Source organism: Trachypithecus francoisi, unplaced genomic scaffold (assembly GCF_009764315.1).
Source record: "Trachypithecus francoisi isolate TF-2019V2 unplaced genomic scaffold, Tfra_2.0 Contig01440, whole genome shotgun sequence".
NCBI classification, from domain to species: domain Eukaryota; kingdom Metazoa; phylum Chordata; class Mammalia; order Primates; family Cercopithecidae; genus Trachypithecus; species Trachypithecus francoisi.
The window spans coordinates 27632462-27655776 of NW_022681431.1; the positions used below are offsets into that span (position 1 = coordinate 27632462).

At 34.5% G+C, this 23315-nt stretch overlaps 1 protein-coding gene across 3 annotated transcripts in view; it reads right to left on the bottom strand.

Moving 5' to 3' along the window:
• The window catches only part of LOC117095176 (A disintegrin and metallopeptidase domain 3-like), an 80196-nt gene extending 65319 nt beyond the window's left edge, over positions 1-14877 (bottom strand). The window contains exons 1-4 of one of the 3 annotated variants that reach the window (XM_033231897.1): positions 14554-14845; positions 14060-14142; positions 6038-6093; positions 4606-4684 (exon numbers count right to left, since the gene is read on the bottom strand). In XM_033231897.1, the coding sequence (XP_033087788.1) occupies positions 4606-4684; positions 6038-6093; positions 14060-14142; positions 14554-14611 (276 nt within the window). In that variant the 5' untranslated portion in view covers positions 14612-14845. Of the gene's footprint in view, positions 1-4605; positions 4685-6037; positions 6094-14059; positions 14143-14553 lie in introns of all 3 variants that reach the window. The other 2 variants (XM_033231908.1, XM_033231916.1) reach the window with 2 other exon arrangements.
• Between the last annotated feature and the right edge of the window lie 8438 nt (positions 14878-23315).

The window sequence follows — 23315 nt, forward strand, 5'->3', positions numbered from 1 at the left end:
AAAGGGGGCAGAGATTTGTATGCTTATATCAAAGAAAATAGATTTTAACACATAAACCATCATAAGAGAAAAAATGGCATTTTTCAGGGTCAATATCTGAAGAAGATAGATTACTTATAAATATGTACACACTCAATATTAGAACATGTAAATAAATCTGAAGGAAGAAAGAGACACCAATACTATAATGACAAGAGACTTTAATACCTTATTATAAATAATGAATAGAACATCCAAAGAGAAGATTAATAAGAAAACAGAAGATTTGAATATTACTATAAATCAAATAGTTCTAAAAAACATTTAAGGAATTTCATTGAACAGCGGAAGAATACACTTTCTTCTAAAGTACACTTGGATCTTTTCCAGACAGATCACATATTAGGCTAAAAAACAAATCTAAAAATTTTAAAAATATTGAAATCATAACAAGTGTCTTTTCTGAACCCAATAGAAAGAAGCTAAAAAATAAATAGTATAAGGCAAACTAAAATATTAACATATATGTTGAAATTGACACACTATTGAATAACTATTGACTGAAAGAATAACATCAAAACAGAAATTAGAAAATACCTTGAAATAAGTGAAAACATAAAAATAAAAGTAAACAAAAAATATTAAAACAAATGGATGCAGGAAAAGCAATACTATGAGAAGAGTTCATAGCAATATATGCCTACATTAAAAAAGGCATATCTCAAATATGTTTATCTGAAGGATCTAGAAAAACACGATGAAACTAAGCCCCAAATTAGCAGAGAAAATTAAAAAAACAAAGATTAGAACAGAAATAAAACAAAAATAGAAAAACCAATATAGAAACAAAGAAGTTCATGTTTCGAAAAGAAACAAAATTGACAATTAAACTTAGCTATGCTAAGAAAATAGAAAGGATGCAAATAAATAAAATCAAAAATAAAACAGAGACTTTCTGACTAATCCCACAGAAACAGAAAAAGATCATGTAAGAGACTAGTATGAACAATTTTCTGTCAGCAAACTGGATAATCCAGAAGAAATTGATAAATTTCTAGAAACATAGAAACTGCCAAGATTGAATCATAACGAAGTACAAAATTTAAAAGGACTCACAACTAGAATGAAGATTAGATCAATCAAAACCTACCGACAAACAAAGCGCAGGATCAGAGAACTTTACTGTTGAACTCTACCAAACATTTAAAGAATAATCAATGCCACAATAACCATTCTTAAACTCTTGCAAAAAACTGAAAAAGGAAACACTTCCAAACTTACCCTACGAGGCCAGACATCAAAGCCACATAAATCATTATAGGAAAAGAAAACTACAAGCCAATATTCCTGATGCATATAGATGGAAAAAGTCTCAAAAACATCTGAATGCAACAGAATATTAAAAGTGTCCTACACTATGACCAGGTGGGGTTTATCTCTGGAATGTAATAGTAGTTCAACATAAGACAATCAATTAATGTGATACACTATATTATATAATAAATAATACAATTTACAGGATGAAATTAATAGATGCAGAAAAAGCAAATTTCAGCTTCCTTTATAGGATCTTATCCATACATTATTATGACCCTAATACAAAAATCAAAGTCAGTACAAAACAAAACTTGCAGATCATTATCTCTCATGAATACTGATGAGAGAAACCTCAAGATAATAAGTCATGTGTAAAAAAATTATAATTAATCATGCCAGGACTTGGTTGTAATTTTTTAGGTATGCAAAACTGTTTCAAGATTTAAAAATAAATCAATTCGACCCAGCATGCCAAAAGACCAAAAAAGAAAAGAAAAACTTGTAATCCTATCAACTGATGTAGAAAAAGCATTTTCTGTAACTAAATAGCCATTGATGAACAAAAAGAACAAAATAAACTTTTAGCAGGCTAGAAATAGAGGAGAATTTTCTCAGCTTCATACAGAGACTATAAGAAAACCTAAAGCTAAAATTATTTTTTCACAATGAAAGACTGAATATGTTTTCCAGGAAACTGAGAATAATCGAAGAATGCCCTCACTATGGTTATTCAGCATAGTCCTGGACATTTTAGCAAATTACAGTGAGGCAAGGCAAAGAAATGAAAAGCGGACTGACATACTGGTTGAAAATGAAGAAAGAAAATTGTCTATATTTGTTAAAGACGTGTCTATGTAGGAAATCTCAAGGCATCTATTAAAAAGCCCTTTTAGGCCGGGCGCGGTGGCTCAAGCCTGTAATCCCAGCACTTTGGGAGGCCGAGACGGGCGGATCACGAGGTCAGGAGATCGAGACCATCCTGGCTAACACGGTGAAACCCCGTCTCTACTAAAAATACAAAAACTAGCCGGGCGAGGTGGCGGGCGTCTGTAGTCCCAGCTACTCGGGAGGCTGAGGCGGGAGAATGGCGCAAACCCGGGAGGCAGAGCTTGCAGTGAGCTGAGATCCGGCCACTGCACTCCAGTCCGGGCGACAGAGCGAGACTCCGCCTCAAAAAAAAAAAAAAAAAAAAGCCCTTTTAGAACTAATTGGTGAATTTAGCAAGATTGTAGAATAGTAGATGAAACCCAGAAAACGAATTGCATCACTAGAACAGTATACATGTGGAAACTAAAATTAAAACACAATATCATTTACAGTTGCTCCAATAAAATGAAATACTTAGGTATAAACCTAAAAAATGTATAGGATCTGAAAGCTGAAATAACTAAAACACTAGTGAAAGACATATGTAAAAGACCAAATAAATTGAGAGACTTACTGTGTTTTTGAATTGGAAAACTTAACATAGTAAAGATGTCAGTTCTCCCCAAATTGATCTATGGATTTAACACAATTTCTATCATAGTCCTAGCAAGTTTTTTTTTTTTTTTTTTTTTTGCACATGGAGTAGCTTTATCTAAATCTTACATAAAAAAGCAAAATATCTAGAATAGAAGAGTTTAAAAAGTTTAAGAAAGAATAATAAAATGGGAAAAACCACTCTAGTTAACAACCCAGACATATATCCACACTAGATCCACAGATTTTTTTTGACAAAGTAGTTAAAAGAGCAATTCAAAGCAGAAATATAGCCTTTTAAAAATATAGTGTTGTAACTATTATACATCTAGTCAAGACTGAACTTTGATCCAAATTCCACACCTTATACATTACCTCAACATAGATAAAGAATTAAATGTAAAGTATAAACTTAAAAACCCCCCAGAAAGTCTTCAGAAACTACTGTTACGTAGAGTCCATAGGTATGACATGCAAACAGCCAATCATAACAAGAAACTGTTGATAAATTAGCCCTCATCAAAAATAAAACTCTTTGATCAGTGAAGACCATTTGAAAAGTAAGACAAATCACCGACAGGGACAAAATATTTGCAAAGCACATGTTTGACAAAGGACATATTCAAAATATAGAAAACTTAAAAATCAACAGTAATCAGCAACCTTAAACTCCAAACTCTCAGATTTCTGCTTGGTTCCATGTCTGGATGCTACGGTTCCGACTATCTACAGTAGGGGGCAAACTTAAACATGAAATTCACCTCCTGTGCTTACATTCTCTCAGGTACAAAATTCCTAATCAGCCTATTGCCACATGGCTCAAAACAAGTGTCTCACGTAATTTTTTTTTTTTTCTGACTTCGAATTGTAATTTGGTAGGGAGGCAAAATCCTTTACCAGTTACCATACTGTAGATTTCGTCATCTCTCAGTTCCAATTCAGCAATAGAGTGTGACCAGTCATTGCCTTTCACTTCCTCTCAGTCGCGTGAATAAATGTCTTACAGAGTCATAAATACCTTACAGGGTGTAATAAATATCTTACAGGGTAAAGTGAACTTTCTCATATAATTTCAAAACTTTCTTGACTCTTTAATGTCTTTCAGCCTGTAATCCCAGCACTTTAGGAGGCCAAGGTAGGCAGATTACTTGAACCTAGGAGCTGGAGACCAGCCTGGGCAACATGGTGAAATCCCGACTCTACTAAAAATACAAAAATTATCTGGGTGTGGTGTCGTGTACCTATAGTCCCAGCTACTCGGGAGACTAAGGTGGGAGGATCACCTGAGCCTGGGAGGCACAGGATGCAGTGAGCCAAGATTGCACTGGGGTGACAGAGTGAGCCCTCGTCTCAAAAAACAAAGAGAAAACAAAACCAAAAAGAAAAAAGTTTTTCTGATACAACTCGAATTCCGCGGTTTCACATTTGGACCTATTAAGCTTCGGTACACTGTCTACTTTTTCGCATCCTCACTCTCATTAGTTCCCTGGGGTCTTTCTGTAAGGTAATGTCTACCATTTTCTCCACTGCCCAGGCCCTCTCATATATCGATTGAAACTTCTCGGTGTGTCTTCGCTGCTTCAGACACTTTTTTTCTCCCTAAAACTCCTACTAATACTTCCAGACATACTTTAAATGTCCTTTTTGGAGAAATGATTCCTAAGTTCCAGATTTTTAAAAACGTAGTTCTATTCAATATGCTTTCATAATAATTGCCACATTATATTTAATTTTGTAATCTGTTTTCTCAATAATTATGTGGGCCATAAAGCATTCATTTCCTCCCCAACAATGGCACCTTAACCACATAAAAAAATGTACATTTACTTGGCAGAAACCAAAACTTACCTTTGAAAATGAAGAATCTACATACAATGTTCCTGATTCATTGTATAAATACACCAGGAAATGTGGGTGTAAAAATGACCTAATTCAATAAAAATAATGACACTTCATTGTAATTATATCATTAATTAAAAAATAACTTCCAGAATAATAAAATTAAACAAAATTTACTTTCAATACAAACATCTAAAAATGAAATGGACTTATCTCTATATTAACTTGCTGCTTTTTGATACCATATTGTGAATATAAGAAAGAATAATAACCAGTATAATCAGAAAAATGTGTGGATGCTTTAATGAATTTAAAATAATCAGCTAGGGCCAGGTATAGTGGCTCACACATGTTATACCAGCACTTTGGAAGGCCAAACCTGGAGGATTGCTTGAGCTAAGGAGTTCAAGACCAGCCGGGGCAACATATGGAGACCACTCATCTCTACTAAAAATAAAAGTAAAAATAAAAACGAATTGGTGGATCATGGTGGTGTGTGCCTGTAGTCTTAGCTACTTGGGAGGTCAAGGCGAGAGGATGGCTTGAGCTAAAGAAATCTAGGCTGCAGTGAGTTACGATTGCACCACTGCACTCCAGCGTGGGCAACTGAGTGAGACCCTGTCTCAAAAATAAAATAAAATGAAATAAAATAAAATAGGCCAGGTGCGGTGGCTCATGCCTGTAATCCCAGCACTTTAGGAGGCTGAGGCAGGCGGATCACGAGGTCTGGAAATCGAGAACATCCTGGTGAAATCCTGACTCTATTAAAAATACAAAAATTATCTGGGTGTGGTGGCGTGTGTACTTGGGAGACTGAGGCAGGAGAATCGCTTAAACCCAGGAGGCAGAGGTTGACCCAAGATCATGCCACTGTGCTCCAGCCTGGTGACAGAACGAGACTCTGTCTCAAAATAAAAATAAATAAATAAATAAATGAATAAATAAAATAACTGACAAACACAGATAGATGTATGTACAGTAATAGGTAGGTCTACCAGATTTCAAAAGAGGTTTTCTTTTAGATTCAACTGTAATTTTATGGCTCATATACTTTGTTAACAAGTAACAATAGATTTTATATATTTGCATTAGTGTTCATGATGTTACTTTACATGATGTTAGTTTACATGATGTTTTCATGATGTTGGTAAAAACAACCCCAAAATTCTTAGTGTCATAAAACAGCAATGAGTGCCCTTCACAAGTTTACTAAAAATTCAGCTCCATCCTTCCTTCCTTCTGGAACCTAGGAAAAGGCAGAGTGCCTCCCTGAAACAGTCTCAAAATGACAACCTGAAATTGATGACTAAAATGAATCACAGAGAAGATATAAAATGTTAAATGAATCTAATATTCAGTCTCTTATTTAAGCTCAATTTAGGGTAGTGATTGTAAAAATTTGAGACACTAAAAATAATGAATGAAAAAAATGGTAACTTACTGTTTTTCAAGCAGGAAAGTGTATGGTTTCCCCTCAATTTTGATGGAATAAGTGGCCTGTAGCAAAATATTCAGAGAGAAAGTAATTGGTAGAGATTCTAACTTCTCAAAAGTTAAACGTCACAGTTCCTTGAAACATATATTCATTCATACAAATGTAGATTATATCCTGCATGTATCAAAATTGGAACGTACAACAGAATTAATTGTAATTTAAATAAACACAAGGAGTCTAAATTTCAAAACTCAGATCATTAATCATTAGCATATATTATTATGAGATTTGAATTTAAAATGGGGATAATGTTTAGAAATGCTGAGAAAACAGTTTAAGAAACTTGAATTTTGTTATCTTTGTTCTATTTTGCAGCTCTCAGCACAAATAAATTGAAAATGAAATAATGCAGCACAGGTTCCCAGTTAAAAATAAAAGACTTACTGCTCAGCTGCCAGAGGTACTACCCACAGGCAATCCTCATCTCCCTGCCCACTTTGGCTCTCGCCTTAGCTCAAGAGAGTCATCTTACACAAAGTCACGCTTTCTGGGACAGCCCACATTTAATTAGAAGCTCCTCTATTTAATGGAGGTTTCTGGTTCAGAAAGATTTAGTATGGTGTTCCAAACAGATTAAATATGGTGATATCTTCATGATAAATTGATATTTGTATCAATAATAAAAATTCCTTTCGTTTCCACAACCTTTTAAGGCAATTTTATTTTTTCAACTTTATTGAGCTATGACTGAAAAACAAGTTTTGTATTTATTTAAAGTGTGTAAAAGATGTATATGATGTTTTAACATACATATACATTGTGAAATGATTAAAACAATCAAATTACTATATCTATCACCTCACATAGTTACCATTTTATCATATATGGTGAGAACATTTGAGGTCTATTCTTAGCAAATTTTAAGTAAACTAAACATTATTATTAACTATAGTGACCATGATGTGCATTAGATCTTCTGAATTTATTAATCTTATAACTGAAAGTTATAACATTATATAAGATTATATAAGAAATTAATAAATTTTTAACATATTTGACCAATGTCTTCTCTTTTCACCCACACCTCCACCCCCTGGTGACTACCGTCTAATTTCTGTCACTATGTGTTTGACTTTATTTTTAAGATACTATGTATAAGTGAGATAATGCAGCATTTGTCTTTGAGTGTCTGGCTTATTTCACTTAGCATAATGTCCTCCAGGTACAACCAGGTTGTTACAAATGATGGATGGCAGGATTTCCTTCTTTTTAAAAACTGAATACTTTCCATTGTTTGTCTCTTTATCGATCAATTGATCGATCATCTATCAATCTACATTTTCTTTATCCATATACCCAGAGATGAATGCCATACTATTTTGATTATGATAGATATATAATTTACTTTTAGTATATTGTATATATTTAAAGTATACAACATAAGTTTTTGATAGTCTTATCTTGATATAGAAATAGATAAGTGATTTTGGCAGTCAAGCAAATTAAAATATATATCATTCCAATATAGTTACTTTCTTTTATATTTTCCTTGTTGTTGTTTTGGTGGTAAGAGTACCTAAAATCTACTTTACTGGCAAATTGCTGGTATAAAACATCTTATTGTTAACTACAGTTCTTTTGTACATTAGATTTCTTAGATGTTTCATCCTATGTAACTACGACTCTGTACCTTTTTACCTACATTTTCACATTTGCCCCTGCACCCTCCTCCTCACACGGAGTCCCTGGTAACCATTGTTTGCTCCACAATTCTATGTATGAAAATTTTTGAAATTCCACATATAGGTAAGATCAGGCAGAATTTTTCATTCTGTGTCTAGCTTATGCCACATAGCATAATGTCCTTTCCCTTATTTCATGTCATCACAAGGGTAGAATCTACTTCTTTTTAAAGACAGAATAATATTCTATTTCATATATAAATACATATATACCACAATTTCTCTATCCACTCATCTGTATATGGACATTTTGGTTACTTTCATATCTTGACTGTTGGGAATAATGCTGCAATGAACATGAGAGTGCAAATATCTTTATGAGGTAGTGATTTCATTGTAATATAATTGGAAATGAAGAAATGTGATGGTGCATCAGGGTTTTTGCTCAGAATTGTTTTAACTATTTTGAGTCTTTTGCGGTTCCATGAGAATTTTAGATTTGTTTTTTTCTGTTTTGGTGAAAAATGCCATCAGAATGTTGGTGGGCATTGCATCATTGCATTGAATCTGGAGGCTGCTTTGGGTAATATGCACATTTTAACAATATTAATCCTTCTAATCCATGAGTAAGGGATATCTTTCCATTTGTTTCTGTCTTCTTCAATTTTTCTTATCAATTTATAGCTTGTAGTTTTCAATGTACAGATCTCTCACCACCATAGTTAAATGTATTGCTAAATATTTTATTCTTTTTGATGTTATTATAAGTAATTTTTTAAAAAAATTCTTCCTCAGCTAGTTTACTATCAGTGTGTGGAAACACAGCTGATCGGTTTTATGTTGGTTTTTGCATACTGCAACTTGACTGAATTCATGTCTTCGTTCTAACCTTTTCTTCATATAGAATGTTTAGGATTTTCTATGTATAAGATCATGTCTTCTGATAATAGACAATTTCACTTGGAGGCATTTTATTTTCTCTTCTTGAATAATCCTTCTGGTGCAACTTCCACCTATGGAGAAGTCCAAAGATAATGTTAGTCTTATCTCGCAAAGAGGCAAGTTTCTCTCATCTAATTGTCGAGGAAGGGCTATCCAAGAAAAGGTCAGAAGGACTTCCTGACCGAGGGGCTTTATGTCAGGGCCTGCATGGGCACTTCCTCTCCCTTGGCAAAGACTGCGGTCTCTCATAGGACACTTGAAGTGACTTAGGTCTTCCCTGCTTAAGACCAGTGGCTGCCATCTAAGTCCCATATGTGTTTGGAGAAGGCAATACTCCATTTGGCTGTAGTTGGCAGCTCAAGTTTGGCTTGGGATTTTCCAAGTGTTCCCATCCTTTGGCCTCTTCATTGGAAGCACCACATCTCCTGTCACTTGCACACTCTGCCATTGATGGCATACAACAATTTAGTTTTCCTGTGCTTGTTTCCTGAGAGCAAGGCAGCGGCAGGTCTCAGATTTCTTTGAATAAATGTGAGGTGTTATGTAAGAAATGCAGCCACATACACACCGATTTTATTTTATTTATTTATTTTTTTGAGACAAACTCTCACTCTGTTGCCCAGGCTGGAGTGCAAGGGTGCTACCTTGCCTCCCTGCAACCTCCGCCTCTGGGGTTCAAGCGATTTTCCTGCCTCAGCCTCCCTAGTAGCTGACACCACAGGTGCTTCCCACCATGCCCAGCTAATTTTTTTTTTTTTTTAAGTAGAGATGGGGTTTCATCATATTGGCCAGGCTGGTCTCAAACTCCTGACCTCAAGTGATTTGCCCGCCTTGGTCTCCCAAATTGCTGGGTTTACAGGCATGGCCACTGTGCCCAACCTGATCTCTTTATCTTTTCCAGGCTGTCCTCCCCCGACCTTCCCTTTCTTCCTTCAGAACATGCTCACAAAGGCCCCCTAAGCAGTGGGTACTGGAGATAGCAGAGAGAACAAGGCTCAGCCCTGCTGGGTGCAGTGTGGGTGGCAGACAAGGATATTGAAGATTACAATAGCCCAGTCTCCTGGTGGAAATGCACAGGGGACTGTGGGAATGCGCAAACAGGTGGCCTAGCCCAGCCGTGAGAGGGACTTGCAAGGGGGGCTTCCTGGGTCCCTGGGTGAGGATGTGAATTCTGGCTTCCACTGGGCCTACACTGAGTGCCCCTGGCTAGGGGTCAAAAGACCTACAGGAAGAAGCTGAGACACAAAATACAATTTTAAAGACTTAACTTGAATTGAAGTGAGGATTGCTGTCGGGGATGCACTTCCAAGTGGTCTTTGGGAGTGGTCTGCTTGGCCTTTGTTACAAGCAGGTAATTTTTTTTTTTTTTAAGATGGAGTTCAATGTTTAACAGTAGTGGTGAGACTGGGCACCAGTGTAGTTTTCATGATATTAGAAGAAAAGCTTTCAGCTTTTCCATATTGAGTATGATGTCAGATATAGGCCTGTCATTTATGGCCTTTATTATTTTGAAGTAAATTCTTTCTATACCCAATTAGTTGAGAATTTTTATCATAAAAGAATGCTGGATTTTGTCCAAAGCCTTTACTTTATCTATTGGAATGATGATATGTTTGTTATCCTTTATTCTCTTAATATCCTTGGAGTATCTCAGTCCAACTTTGGTATTAGAGTAATATTGTAATACTGGCTTCATGAAATAAGTTTGGAAGTGCTCCTTCCTCTTCCATTTTTTGGAAAACTCTGAGAATAATTGTTGTTTACTCTTTTTTAAAAAAAATGTTTGGTAGAAATCACCAGTGAAGTCATCTGGTCTTGGACTTTTCTTTATAGGAGATTTTTGATTATTGATTCAGTCTTACTTGTTATAGATCTCCTCAGGTTTTCTATTTTTCATTATTCAGTCTTCATAGATTGTTTCTAGGTTGCTGTCCATTTCTTCCAGGTTATGCAGTTGGTCGGCATAAAATTGTTCATAGCATGATGCTTTTACTTGGTGATGTCAATTGTAATGTCTCCTCCTTTATTTCTGGTATTGCATATTTGAGTCCTCTGCTTTTCCTAATATTATTAAAGGTTTATTAATTTTATTTATCTTTTTAAAAATATAACTCTTAGTTTTGTTCCTCTATCTATGGTTATTTTACTCTCTTTTTTTCACCCTTTGTTTTCTTCTTTGACCAATTGGTTATTTAAGAAGGTGTTGTTTAATTTCCACTTATTTAGGAGTTTTCTATTTTTCCCTGTTTCTATTTGATGGAACGTTCTACAGAGGTCTTTTAGGTCCATTTGGTCTAAAGCGTAGTTTAAGTCTAAATGTTCCTCATTAATTTTCTGCTATATAAATCTATCCATGGTTGAAATTGGGGTATTGAAGTCCCTGTCAATATTATTTCTCATTTCCATTCTGTTTAAATTTGCTTTATACATTTAGGGGGCTCTGTGTTGGGTGCATATACACTTTAAATTGTTGTAGCTTCTTGATTAACTGGCCCCTTTTGATTACAGTATGACTTTTTTGCCTTTTGCTACAGTTTTTGACTTAAAGTCTATTTTTGTCTCATAAAAGCATAGAGATTTCTTTCCTCTTTGGATTTTGATTTCCATGCAATATCTTTTCCTTTCCCTTCACTTTCAGCCCCTGCATGTTCTTAAAGCTGAAGTGTGTCTCTCTCAGGCAGCATATCTTTGGATACTTTTAACCCATTCAGCCACTCTAGGTCTTTTGATTGGAGAGTTTATAGTCCATTTAAATTTAGAGTAATTATTGACATGAAGACTTACTATTGCCATTTTGATAATTGTTTTCTGGCTGTTTTATATGTTGTTTTGTGCATTTTTCCTCTCTTGCTGTGTTCCTCTGTGATTTGATGTTATCCTGCAGTGGTATCTATTAATTATTTTCTCTTTAATTTTTGTGTATTTACTACAGATTTTTGTTTCATGGTTTACCACGAGGCTTACATAAACATATAGTTATATCAGGTTATTTTAAGATTCTAGAAATTTAACTTCAATCACATACAAAAACTATGCATTATTATTTCTACACATATGCATAATTTTATGTTATCTATGTCAAATTTTCCATCTTTTTATGTTTTGTATCCATTAACTATGGCAGTGATAGTTATTTGAACACTTTTGACTTTTAACCTTTATGTTAGAGTTATAAGTGATTCATACACCACTATTACAGTATTATAGTATTCTGAAATTGACTTATATTTACCTTTGCCTGTGGGTATTACACTTTCATATGTGCTCCTGTTAAAATTTAGCCTCCTTTCGTTTTAGCTTAAATAACTCCTTTTAGCATTTATTAGGCAACCCTGGTGGTAATAAACTTCCTCAGCCTTTGTTTGTACAGGATATTTTTTATCCTTCATTTCTGAATGACAGGGCTGTCAGGTAAAATATTGGCTATTTATATATTTTTAGTTATATTCCTATGCAATTTTCAAGTGCATGTCAAATTTATGTATGTAATTTATTTAGTCTTACTCATCATGCATTGTGTAATATCCATTATCACTTATTTCTTCTTCACCCTGTGAAATACATAGAAGTATGTCTACAAATTGCTAAATGCATTTTTGACTTCCTTGTTAAGTTTTATCCTAATTGACTGTTACCATATAATTAGTTTTATGCTACTAGTATTTGATTTTTAATTTTCTTTCTTCACTATCATCAATTTTGTTGACCGTTTTATACATTCTTCAGAAGAATGTACATTACCTACAGTGGCATAGAGCTAAATTACAGCTGGATTGGAAAAGCTCTATCTTTAGATCTGGGGATCCCTACACGTCTGGATATTTCAGATTCCTGTCCAAAACAAAGGGAGTGATATTTATAATGGGCTTTCAGGGCTCAAAACGTCCCTGGCCAAGGGAGCCTCCTCAGTGTTTGCCTAATTATTTTGACAAGCCCTGCTTGACTATTTAAAGAGTCACTGAAAGATGTCAGCTGAGTTCTCTGAAAGCCAACATTTCTCCTGTAGTTCTTTTGTTGGTAGACTCAGTATGCTTCAGGAACACAGAGATTGTGTTTCTAAACAGGGAGCTCACAGTGAATGTTTCTTGGATTCATGGGTGATAAACTGTAGAGTCTAGTGAGTCCTAAAACATATCAGAACTGGAGAAAACAATACATTCACTTCACTGGGTTCATGTTCTATATATGTCCATTGGATAAAAATATTTTTGTTGTTCAAATTTTCTTTATCTTTATGAATTTTTTTATGATTTGTCAACCAACATTCGAGGAAAACATTTTAAGATCTCACTATGGAAATGGATTTCACAATTTCTTCCTCTAGAGGTATGAATTTTCACTTTATAGGTGCTGAATGCATTTTATTAAATTTATACAACTTCAGAATTGTTAAATGTTCCTAGTAAGCTGAATATTTCATCACTAAAACATAATGCTTATCTCTCACAGTGGTGTGTGCATGTGTGTGTTTGTGTGTGTTAGTGGAGATGAGAAAACTGAACAAAGCCTGGTGACAGTTCAAAAAGATATATATCATTATTGTTTGTTAATGAGAGTCAAATGTAAAGTAACTTTTCTGGAAGATATTCTGCGATGTTTATTAAAAAATTTAATGGCTTGCCCATTGATCTACATAAACAACTATCAAAGAAATTTTATGAAACTACAAATTGAAAATTTGATAAGATATATGTTACATCCATATGACATATCAGGAAGTCATAAAAATGAGAGCCATATTAATTATCATAAAAGTAAATCCAATATTTATAAATAAATGAAAAAGTCAATTACAGTCATATATAATCATTGAAAATATATGTGTGCATGTGCATATGTTTCTAAATATTCATTTAGTACAAATTTATTATTTTTAGAGACTGGTGTGGATATTCACTTTATTCAGCAATCTCTGTATTACCTCAATTTAATTTTACAACATACCTACTTTCCTATTCTAATCAGATGAAAGATGACATTACTTTCATTTTTACAAAGGATTTATATACACATGTATAGGCATGAAGATAGTCTTTATATATTATCATATTAAAAACATATTGCTTGGTAAATATTAGTATGACCTCAACTATATAATAATACAGATTAAATGTACATATTTTCTAAAAGAACCCAGTAGACTGAATATGGTTCCTTTATGTTATAGGAATCTGGGGATTCTTTTTCTGAATCTCTGTTTTAAAACAGTTATCTAACATTCATATATTACTTGAGAAATGAAAAAAATATCAAACTCTTGCTGTCATTCAGACCAAATGACTCCTTAGCACGGTAAATTAGAACACAAACAAAATTTCACAAAGGGATATGTATGAATCGACTGGGGCCATGTAGTCCAGAGAAAAGAAAACATCATAATTTTAAAAGGTGATCTCTTAATTACATGCGTTTCTGAAACATCGCCATCATTGGTGTTTGTCTGGATCTTCCGTGGTACTGTAATTTGCAGAACTGGTGTTTCAGAATCTGCATGAGGAAAAGCATATGTGAACATTCCCAGTGTATTCATGTCACAGGGTCCTTTCTCATCACTCTTTAAACTTTCATCGCGTACACGCGCGCGCGCGCGCGCGCGCACACACACACACACACACACACACTCTGTCCAGTTCCAGGAAACAGCTCCTGCAGGCGTGGGAGGTTTACCCTAGCTCTGCCCAAGGACACTTCAGGGCTTGGTGACCTCAGCCCTGCGTGGGAGAAGTATGGGCTACAGGTCCCAGACCCCATCCGGCATCCCCGCTTCCCGCTGCAGCCTGTGATCCGACACTTGTGAGCGGTTCTGAGGCGCCCTCCCCAGCCTGGCCTGCGCTTCTCTGCCCTGCGAAAGGCGAAAGGGGAAAGGCGGCGTCCTCTCCTGCAAGGCTCTTTACTTACGCGGGCCCGCGGAGGTCAGCCGGCCCAGGCCTGAGAGGATCAGCAAGACAGACAGCATTGCGTAGCCGGCGGCCCAGCCACAGGGACGGCCGTTGCCCTTGGAACGGCTCCAGCTCGAGGCCAGGGTGGTGGAGGCGGAGCGGAGCGGAAGGGCCGTGTGGTCTGCGAGGTGCGGAGGGAACCCAGCTCCGTGGATCCCGAGGCAGGTGGATCCTACAGCCCAGCGCGCCCGCCCACAGTGGGCTGCATCGGAGGAGGCACGTGGGAGCCGGCATTTCTGGGCACGTGGGCTCTTTTTTTTCTAAAAAGTTGACATTTACAATGCATTCAGGGGTAACATAGGGTTATAAAGCACATTTCTACTCTAGACCTTTTGCTGATGAAGTCTTGGCAAGATGACTGTTCCACATCATAGCCTTCTGGGAAGACGGTTGAATTACTGTAGTGAAGGAAAACAGAAAAAAAAAAAAAAAGGAATCACAGTATGTTTAGCAGCAGCCAATTGCCAATTTTAGTAATATCTAGTTCTAGTTTTCTGCTCTTAAGACTCAGGTGAAAACACAAACACATACTGAAAACTAAAAAATCAGTTTCTTAGAAAACTGTCTAAGGAGTTTAAATAAAATGCAAAATATGAATATATGGATGTATTTTATTATTTTAGTACGATTTATAAGTATCAGGCAAAACAAATCGCACCTATAAAATTACTTCATAAAAACAATCAAAATCCATTTATGTATTGACTTTTCCACACTTTGGTTCTTAGAAAAGCTTTATGGCTTAGGGAGACTGAATGAAAAGCCAGACATATTTTCCCCCATCACTATGGAGTTCACACAAGGAATGATAATATAGTTAAGTGGAAATAATTTTATTTTATCTCTTACTACATAGGTAGGTGGTTTGCCTAATTTCAATTTTTTTTACAATTTATTATTTATTGTAACATTTGTATTATAGTAAAATACACAATATAAAAATTACTATCTTAATGCTTTTTAAGCCTACTTTTCAGTGGAATTAAATACATCCGTATTGCTGGGCAGCCATCACTATCATTCATATCCAAAACTTTGGATTTCGCCAATTTTTACATAAACTGACTTGTGTTTGTGATTTCATGTATAGATTTGTGTACCCAATACAAAAATTGACATACATATTGACATACAGAGCTATTGCATGACCACAAGGATCCTATATACAGTGGCTATAGAGTATACTGACCTGCCTTACTCCTCCTAATTCTTAATCCCTGACAAACGCTAATCCAGTCTCCACAATCCATCTCCGTAATATTATTTTTGGTAGTATATATAAGAGGCATTATATAGTGTCTCTTGAAATTTGTTTTTTCACTCATATTATTCCCTTGAGATACATCAAATTATTTTCTTATATTAGTAATTCAGTCTTTGTTATTTCTGAGTAGTATACATAATACAAATGTTCCACAGTTTATTTAACCATTCATCCATCAAACAACATTTGGGTAGTTTCCAGTTTTTAAATTTGCAAAAAACATTGCTATGAATGTTCATGTACATGTTTTTATATATAAATCAATTACATATTGGTTAGACTAAGTAAGAAAACAGTAGACTGAAATAAATGAAAATTCAAAATAAATGAAGAGACCTCCCAACTGATACCAGAAAAATAGAAATGATCATAAGGGAATACTATGAACAGTTATACGCCAAGAGATTGGATAAACAAGGAGAAATAGATACTTTTTTACATGCATACAATCTATTAAGATTGAATCATGAAAAATAGAAAATCTGAGCAGGCCAATAATGAATAAGAAGATTGAATTAATAATAAAAAGGCTCCCATGAAATAAAAGTGCAAGACTTTACAGCTGAATTCTACCAAACATCTAGAGAATTGATACCAATCCTTCAAAACTCTTCTGAGAAACTGAAGAAGAGGCAATTCTTCCAAACTCATTTTAACACACGAACATTATCCTGAAACCAAACCAGACAAGGACATCATAAAGAATGAAAACTACAGGCAGAGTGCGGTGGCACACAACTGGAATCCCAGCAATTCGGGAGGCCAAGCAGGTGGATCACCTGAGGTCAGGAGTTCAAGACCAGCCTGGCCAACAGGATGAAACCCTGTCTCTACGAAAAATACAAAAATTAGCTGGGCATGGTGGTGGGTACCTGTAGTCCTAGCAACTTGGGAGGCTGAGGCAGGAGAATCACTTGAACCCAGGAGGCAGAGGTTGCAGTGAGCCAAGATCGTGCCACTGCACTCCAGCCTGGATGACAGACCAAGACTCTGTCTTAAAAAAAAAACAAAAACAAAAACAAAAACTACAAGCCACTAGTCCTATAAACATGGATGCAGAAATCCTCAACAAAATACTAGCAAATCAAATTTAACAGTACATTAAAGGGGTAATCCTCCGTGATCAAGTGGGATTTATTCCTAGGATACAACAATGGTTCACAATACACAAATGAATTCATAGAATATACCACACTAACAGAATGAAGTACAGAAATCCTATGATTATCTCAAAAGTTGAATACAAAGCATTTGAGAAATTTCTTCATCCTTTCATAAAATACTCTGATCAAATTAAGCATAGAAGGAATGTTTCTTTGTTCAATAAAGGCTATGTATGACAAACACAGAGCTAACATCATAATCAATAGTGAAAGGCTGAAAGATTTTTTTCTCTGCGATTACAAACAAGACAAGGATATCCACACTCTTCACTTTGTTCCAACATAATATCATTTCTGGTCACAATTAGGCAAGAAAAATTTAAAAATGCATTCTAATAGGAAAGGAAGAAGTGAAATGGACTCTTTGTAAATGACATAATATCATATCCAAAATTATGTATGTTTTATGGCTATAATATAAATTTTTATATATTAAAATATAAATATGTATATATTTTAATATATAAGTATATATAAATTCTATATAATTTATAATTTTAAATTAATATAATTTAAAATTAAAGACTCCACCAAAAAACTGATAGAACTAATAAACCAATTCAGTAAAGATGCAGAATATAAAATCAGAGTATAAATATCAGTAGTGTTTGTATGCACTAACAAAAACTGTGCGAAAAAGAGATTTAAAAATTAGCATCTTTATTAAAATACTTGGGAATCAATTTAACCAAGGATGTGAGAGATCTACCTATGTGCTGGAAATAATAAAACATCAATGAAAGAAATTGAAGAAGGTACAAATACTTGGAAAGATATTCCTTGTTTATGAATTGGAATAATTAATATGTTAAAATCTCAGTGATATCCTAAGCAGTCTACAGATCAGTCCAATCCCTATCAAAAATACAAGGACATTTTCCACAGAATGGAAAAAACAATGCTAAAATTTTTATAGTACAACAGAAGACCTCAAATCATCAAAGAAATCTTGAGCCAAAAAGACAAAGCTGAAGACATCACACTGCTTGTTTCAAAACATGTTACAGAGCTATAGTAATCAGACCTTCATGTACTGACATAAAAACAGACCGATTAAGCAATGGAACAGAATAGATCCCAGAAATAGTCCCCACAAAATTTTGGTCAATTGATTTTTGAAAAAGGTGCCATAAACATATAATGGGGAAATTACAGTTTCCTCAATAAATTCTTTTGGGAAAAGTTCATATCCACATGCAGAAATATGAAATTGGATCCGTATCTCATAGCATATGCAAAAATAGACAAAAATTGCATTACCGACATAATGGTAATATCTAAAATTGTAAACTGTTAGGAAAATACAGGGGAGGAGCTCCACAACATTGGCCCGGGGAATAGTTTTTTGAGAACTGCATCAAACTGAAAAGCTTTTTCACAGCAAAGAAAAACAACACAATGACGACATATTTTCTGATTGGCAGAAAATATTAGTAAGCTATAAATCTGATAAGGGACGAGTATCCAAAATATGTTGGAAACATCTTAACAGCAAGAAAACAAATAACCTGATTGGGCAAAGTATCTGAGTATAGACATTTCTCAGAAGAAGACACACAAGTGGCCAAAAAATATATAAAAATATGCACAAAATCACCAATCATCCAAGAAATGCAAATTAAAATCACAATGAGTTATCACCTTAGACATGTTAAAATAGGTATTATCAAAAAGACAAAAGATAACTAGTGACAAGAAGGATGTGGACAAAAGGAAACCCTTGTTCATTGTTGGTGGAAATGTAATTTAGTGCAGCCATTATGGAAAACAGTATCGAATTTCTCAAAAAAATTAAAACATAGCTACCATATAATCCAGCAATTCTACTTCTGGGCATATATCCAAAGCATTTTAAATCAGTATATTAAATAAATGTCTACACCCATTTTCATTTCAGCATTATTTACAATAGCCAAGATTCATCAACAGATGAATGGATTAAGAAAATGCCCAGTATCTATTTCTCCTATTCTATTGTTCACAATGGAATACTTTTCAGCCTTAACAAAATGAGGAAATTATGTAATTTGCAACAACATGGAGAAAGCTTGAGGGCATAATGCTTAGTGAAATAGGCCAGGCACAGAAAGACAAATATTGCATTATATCAGTTATGTATGAAATCTAGAAAAGTCAAACTTAGAATTAGAGAACAGAATGATGGTTAACAGAGCTTGGAGGTAAGGAAGTGGAGAGATGTTGGTCGAAGGGTACAGAGTTTCAGTTAGACAGATGGAATAAGATTTTAAGATCTATCATATAGTATGCTGAACATAGTTAATAATAATGTAATTCATATTTCAAAAATGCTATTAGAGTAGATTGCAATTTTTCACACCACAAAAAGAACAATTATGTGAGGTGGTTAATATGTAATTTATCTTAAGTATTCCATAATGTATGCATATATCAAAACATCATATTGTACCCATAAATAAATACATATATTTATTTTATTTAAAAATTAAATACAAACACCCAATATGTAATGTGAAAGTCACATTTAAGGAAATAGAGAAAAAAGTAAATTAAGAAAGCAATGATATAAAACTGATGGGAAAGAAAATCTAATAACATGTGATGGTTAATTTCATGTGTCAATTTTGCTAGGCCACGTTGCTCAGATATTTGGTCAAACATTATTCTCGGTGTTTCTATGAGACTGTTTTAAATGTGGTTCACACCGGTGGACTTTGAGTAAAGTGGATTGTTCTCCATAATGTGGGTTGGCCTCATCCCATCTGTTGAATACTGGAGAGAATGAAAAGACTGACCTTCCTCCAACAGGAACTTCAGCATCGGGTCCTTTTGGTTTTCAGCCTGACAGCCTCTGGACCTCAATTGTAGCATCAGCTCTTCCTCTCTCCACCCTCCTGGCCAACTCTGCTGATTTTGAACAAGTCAGCCTCTGTAATCATAAAAGCCAATTCCTTATGATAGATAGCTTTCTATTTATATAAACATCCTATTGATTCTGTTTCTCTGGAGAGCCCTGACTAATATAGTAAGAAAAGCTAACAATGGCAGTTCAAGATAAGTGAAATTATCATGAATAAAGTAGCATGAAAAGTATTCCAAGTTATTAAAGAATAGAAGTTTATTGAAATAAAGTTGCCCTAAATGAGAAAAAAATATTTTAAGAAACTCTGATAAAAACTTGTATCACTGAGGTATAGTGAAATTAATATATTGGACTGTGTAATTAAATAATGAAAAATCCTATGGGCATCTTGGCCACAAGGAAAGTCAATAATGAGGTTAGGAAAACTGACTGGTGTTGGGCTTTGACAAAATGGGGTGCTTACAAATGAGTCAAATAATTTCTGTGAACTTACTGGAGGACATACAGTATCTCAGTGTTTTACACAGTCAAATTCGCATTGTAGTATAAACATTCTCACTTTTTCAAGAATTCTAAGACTGCAGTATCTGTGGAACTTTGTGGCAATGTTACTTAAATCAATACAGCCAAATAAGAACTGAAATGCACAATGTAACAGATACATGTAGAGAATCATGGGATCATAAGGATAGTTCCAGGAAAAATCCTTTGCAAAAATTCCACATCCATTCATGATTTAAAAGTAGGAATGGAGAACTTTATTGGTCCCAGAGTGTATAAGGAAGTTTAGAATACATATATATACTAGGTATAAGGAGGTTTAGAATATATATATATATATATATATATATATATATATATATATATATATATATTTTGAGACAGAGTTTGGGTCTTGTTGCCCAGGCTGGAGTACAATAGCGCAATCTTGGCACACCGCAACCTCCAACTCCGGGGTTCAAGCAATTCTCATGCCTCAGCCTCCTGAGTAGCTAGGATTACAGGCATGCACCACCACTTCAGATTAATTTTGTATTTTTAGTAGAGTGGTGTTTCTCCAAGTTGGTCAGGCTGGTCTCGAACTCCCGACTTCAGGTGATCCACTCGTCTTGGTCTCCAAAAGTGCTGGGATTACAGGCATGAGCCACCGTGCCTGGCCTGTGTAATATATTTTAATTCTTATGTGTCATAAATTGCACAAGAAATTAATTTTTAATTGAGTATTTAGTTGTTGTTTAAAGAAATTAAAGAAAGAATGTATTTTATGTTCCTCCACATATTTACCATTTCCAAAGCTTTTAATTCCTCTAAAAGGTCTGTGTTTCTGATGTGTATTTTTTGACTATTGAATTTTCTTTAGCTTTTGTTCATCTGAAATTATCTTTACTTGTTAAATACTTTACTTGGGAATAACATCAACTTTCAGAAAAGCTGCAACATTGAGAATGATACAAAGAATCCCTCTATTCTCTTTATCTATATGTATTGTTAATTTGTATCTTATTATCACTTTGTTCTCTCCATGTAAAAACAAGTTGTATATTGCATCATGAAGCATTATTCTCAAATATTTTAGTGTGTATTTACATAGAACAAGAACGTTACCTTTTATAATTACCGTGGAGTTATATGCCTCAGAAAGAATAGCCACATTTATCTTCTACCACTTTGTTGGATAATATAAGTGCTACTATGTATTATATTTAAAGAAGCTGTTTTATGGTCTAATATGGATCAGTTTATATAAGACTTTCATATATGCTTCAAAAATGTATATAATCTCTGAAACTTCCATATACGTGTATGATATCCACCACTTCCTTGGGTTTTAACATCTTGTGTATTGTTACAGATTAATTCATCTGCTTGATCTATTAGTTATTGAGATAACTACATAGCAATAGCTCACTCTAATAGTCAATTTCTATTTATTATTTTATTAGTTTCTTTCAAGTGTTTTGTAGCCATATTACTAGGTATAAGGAAGTTTAGAATAGGTTTATTTTTCTGATGAGTTGAATATTTTTATCAATATGTTGTGATAAGCATGTCCATTTTTGGCCTTTAAGCTCTATAATAGTTATATATTAAACACAACTATTAACATATAATGATCAATATAACTATTATGTTAACTAATATAACTATCATATAACATAACATATGCTTATTTTCTAGTATTTTTCTGGTATATTGTCATCCTTTAGCTCTTAGTATTTCTGTGTCCTTATGTTTTCAGGGTTTTAAATTTGTTTATACAGGATTTTTTTTACCCTCTTTATCCGTTAGTATTTGATCTGTTGTTATTTTGTGGTTATTTGGACTCGCTTCCATTATCATGCTTTTGTTTTCTGCTGTCTTGCTTTTCATATGTTCAGCCTTGTAAATGAGCACCTTCACTCATGCCACATATCCTACATTGTGTAAATGTGTAATATGGTTAATTGAGGAAGGTTACATACAGAGAACTAGGAAAATGTAAAACTATTTCTAAAAGGCCTGGACTCCAAGTTAGGAAAATAACATCTCTTTTGTCTATATCAGAGAGGAAAATTCTATTGCATTATTTTTTTCTGTCAGGAGTTTTCTGTAGACTTGCTGGAGACTGTTGAAGATCCCAAGCTATGAATTTTTGTGTTTTCAGCAAACAGAAATGTGTGTGTACACTATTTGCTACAATGTTTCAGAGAAAATGCTATAATTTTTCTGTTGAATGAGGATATATTATTGAAATTAATCACCATTGCAGTACTCAGGGCAGTGTGTTTAGAAGGCACATTGTTTATTCAGGATAAATAGTCATGTTGTTTTATTGGAATGAAGACGAATGATGGAATTATACAACAGTAGACAAAATAGGCTTAGTAGCTGAGTAAAATGTCTGAGGCCTGGTTCTGGTCTTTAATGAATATGTGCTCTTGTGGAACAGGAATTAAAAGAAATTAAGGAGTGTGTAAGCAGAAACTCAGTTGTATGTAAGAAAACCCAGTTCCCTCTGAGAAAGAGAAAGAGCTGGAGTCCTTTAAAAATTAACTGCCTGTTTTACTGTGGCCAGTGAGCCTTTCTCTCCTCCTTTCCCAGGCATTGTGAAGACCCTGATTCCCTAGCTGTGCAGTTGCAAGGTCACTAGACAGATAAACTCAAGTCACAAAACATGTTTTTCTTTTAAAAGTAAGAAATGATGTAATACATGTCACAATTAATTAAATAACTGTCTTTATTTCTCACTTCTGTAATATGCTTCCCCCTGCACAGATCTCCCCCCGCCCCCACGAAATGCTTAAAAGGTAACGTAACTCGTTGTTCAGGGCTCAGTCCGTCCTTTGGATGTTAATCTGACTGGGCTGGTGCACCTAAATAATTAATAAATATCCTCCTGAACCCCATCAGTCTCTCTGATTCCTTAAAAATATCCCACAACATTGGAAACTTCACTTTTTGACCTTTTATAC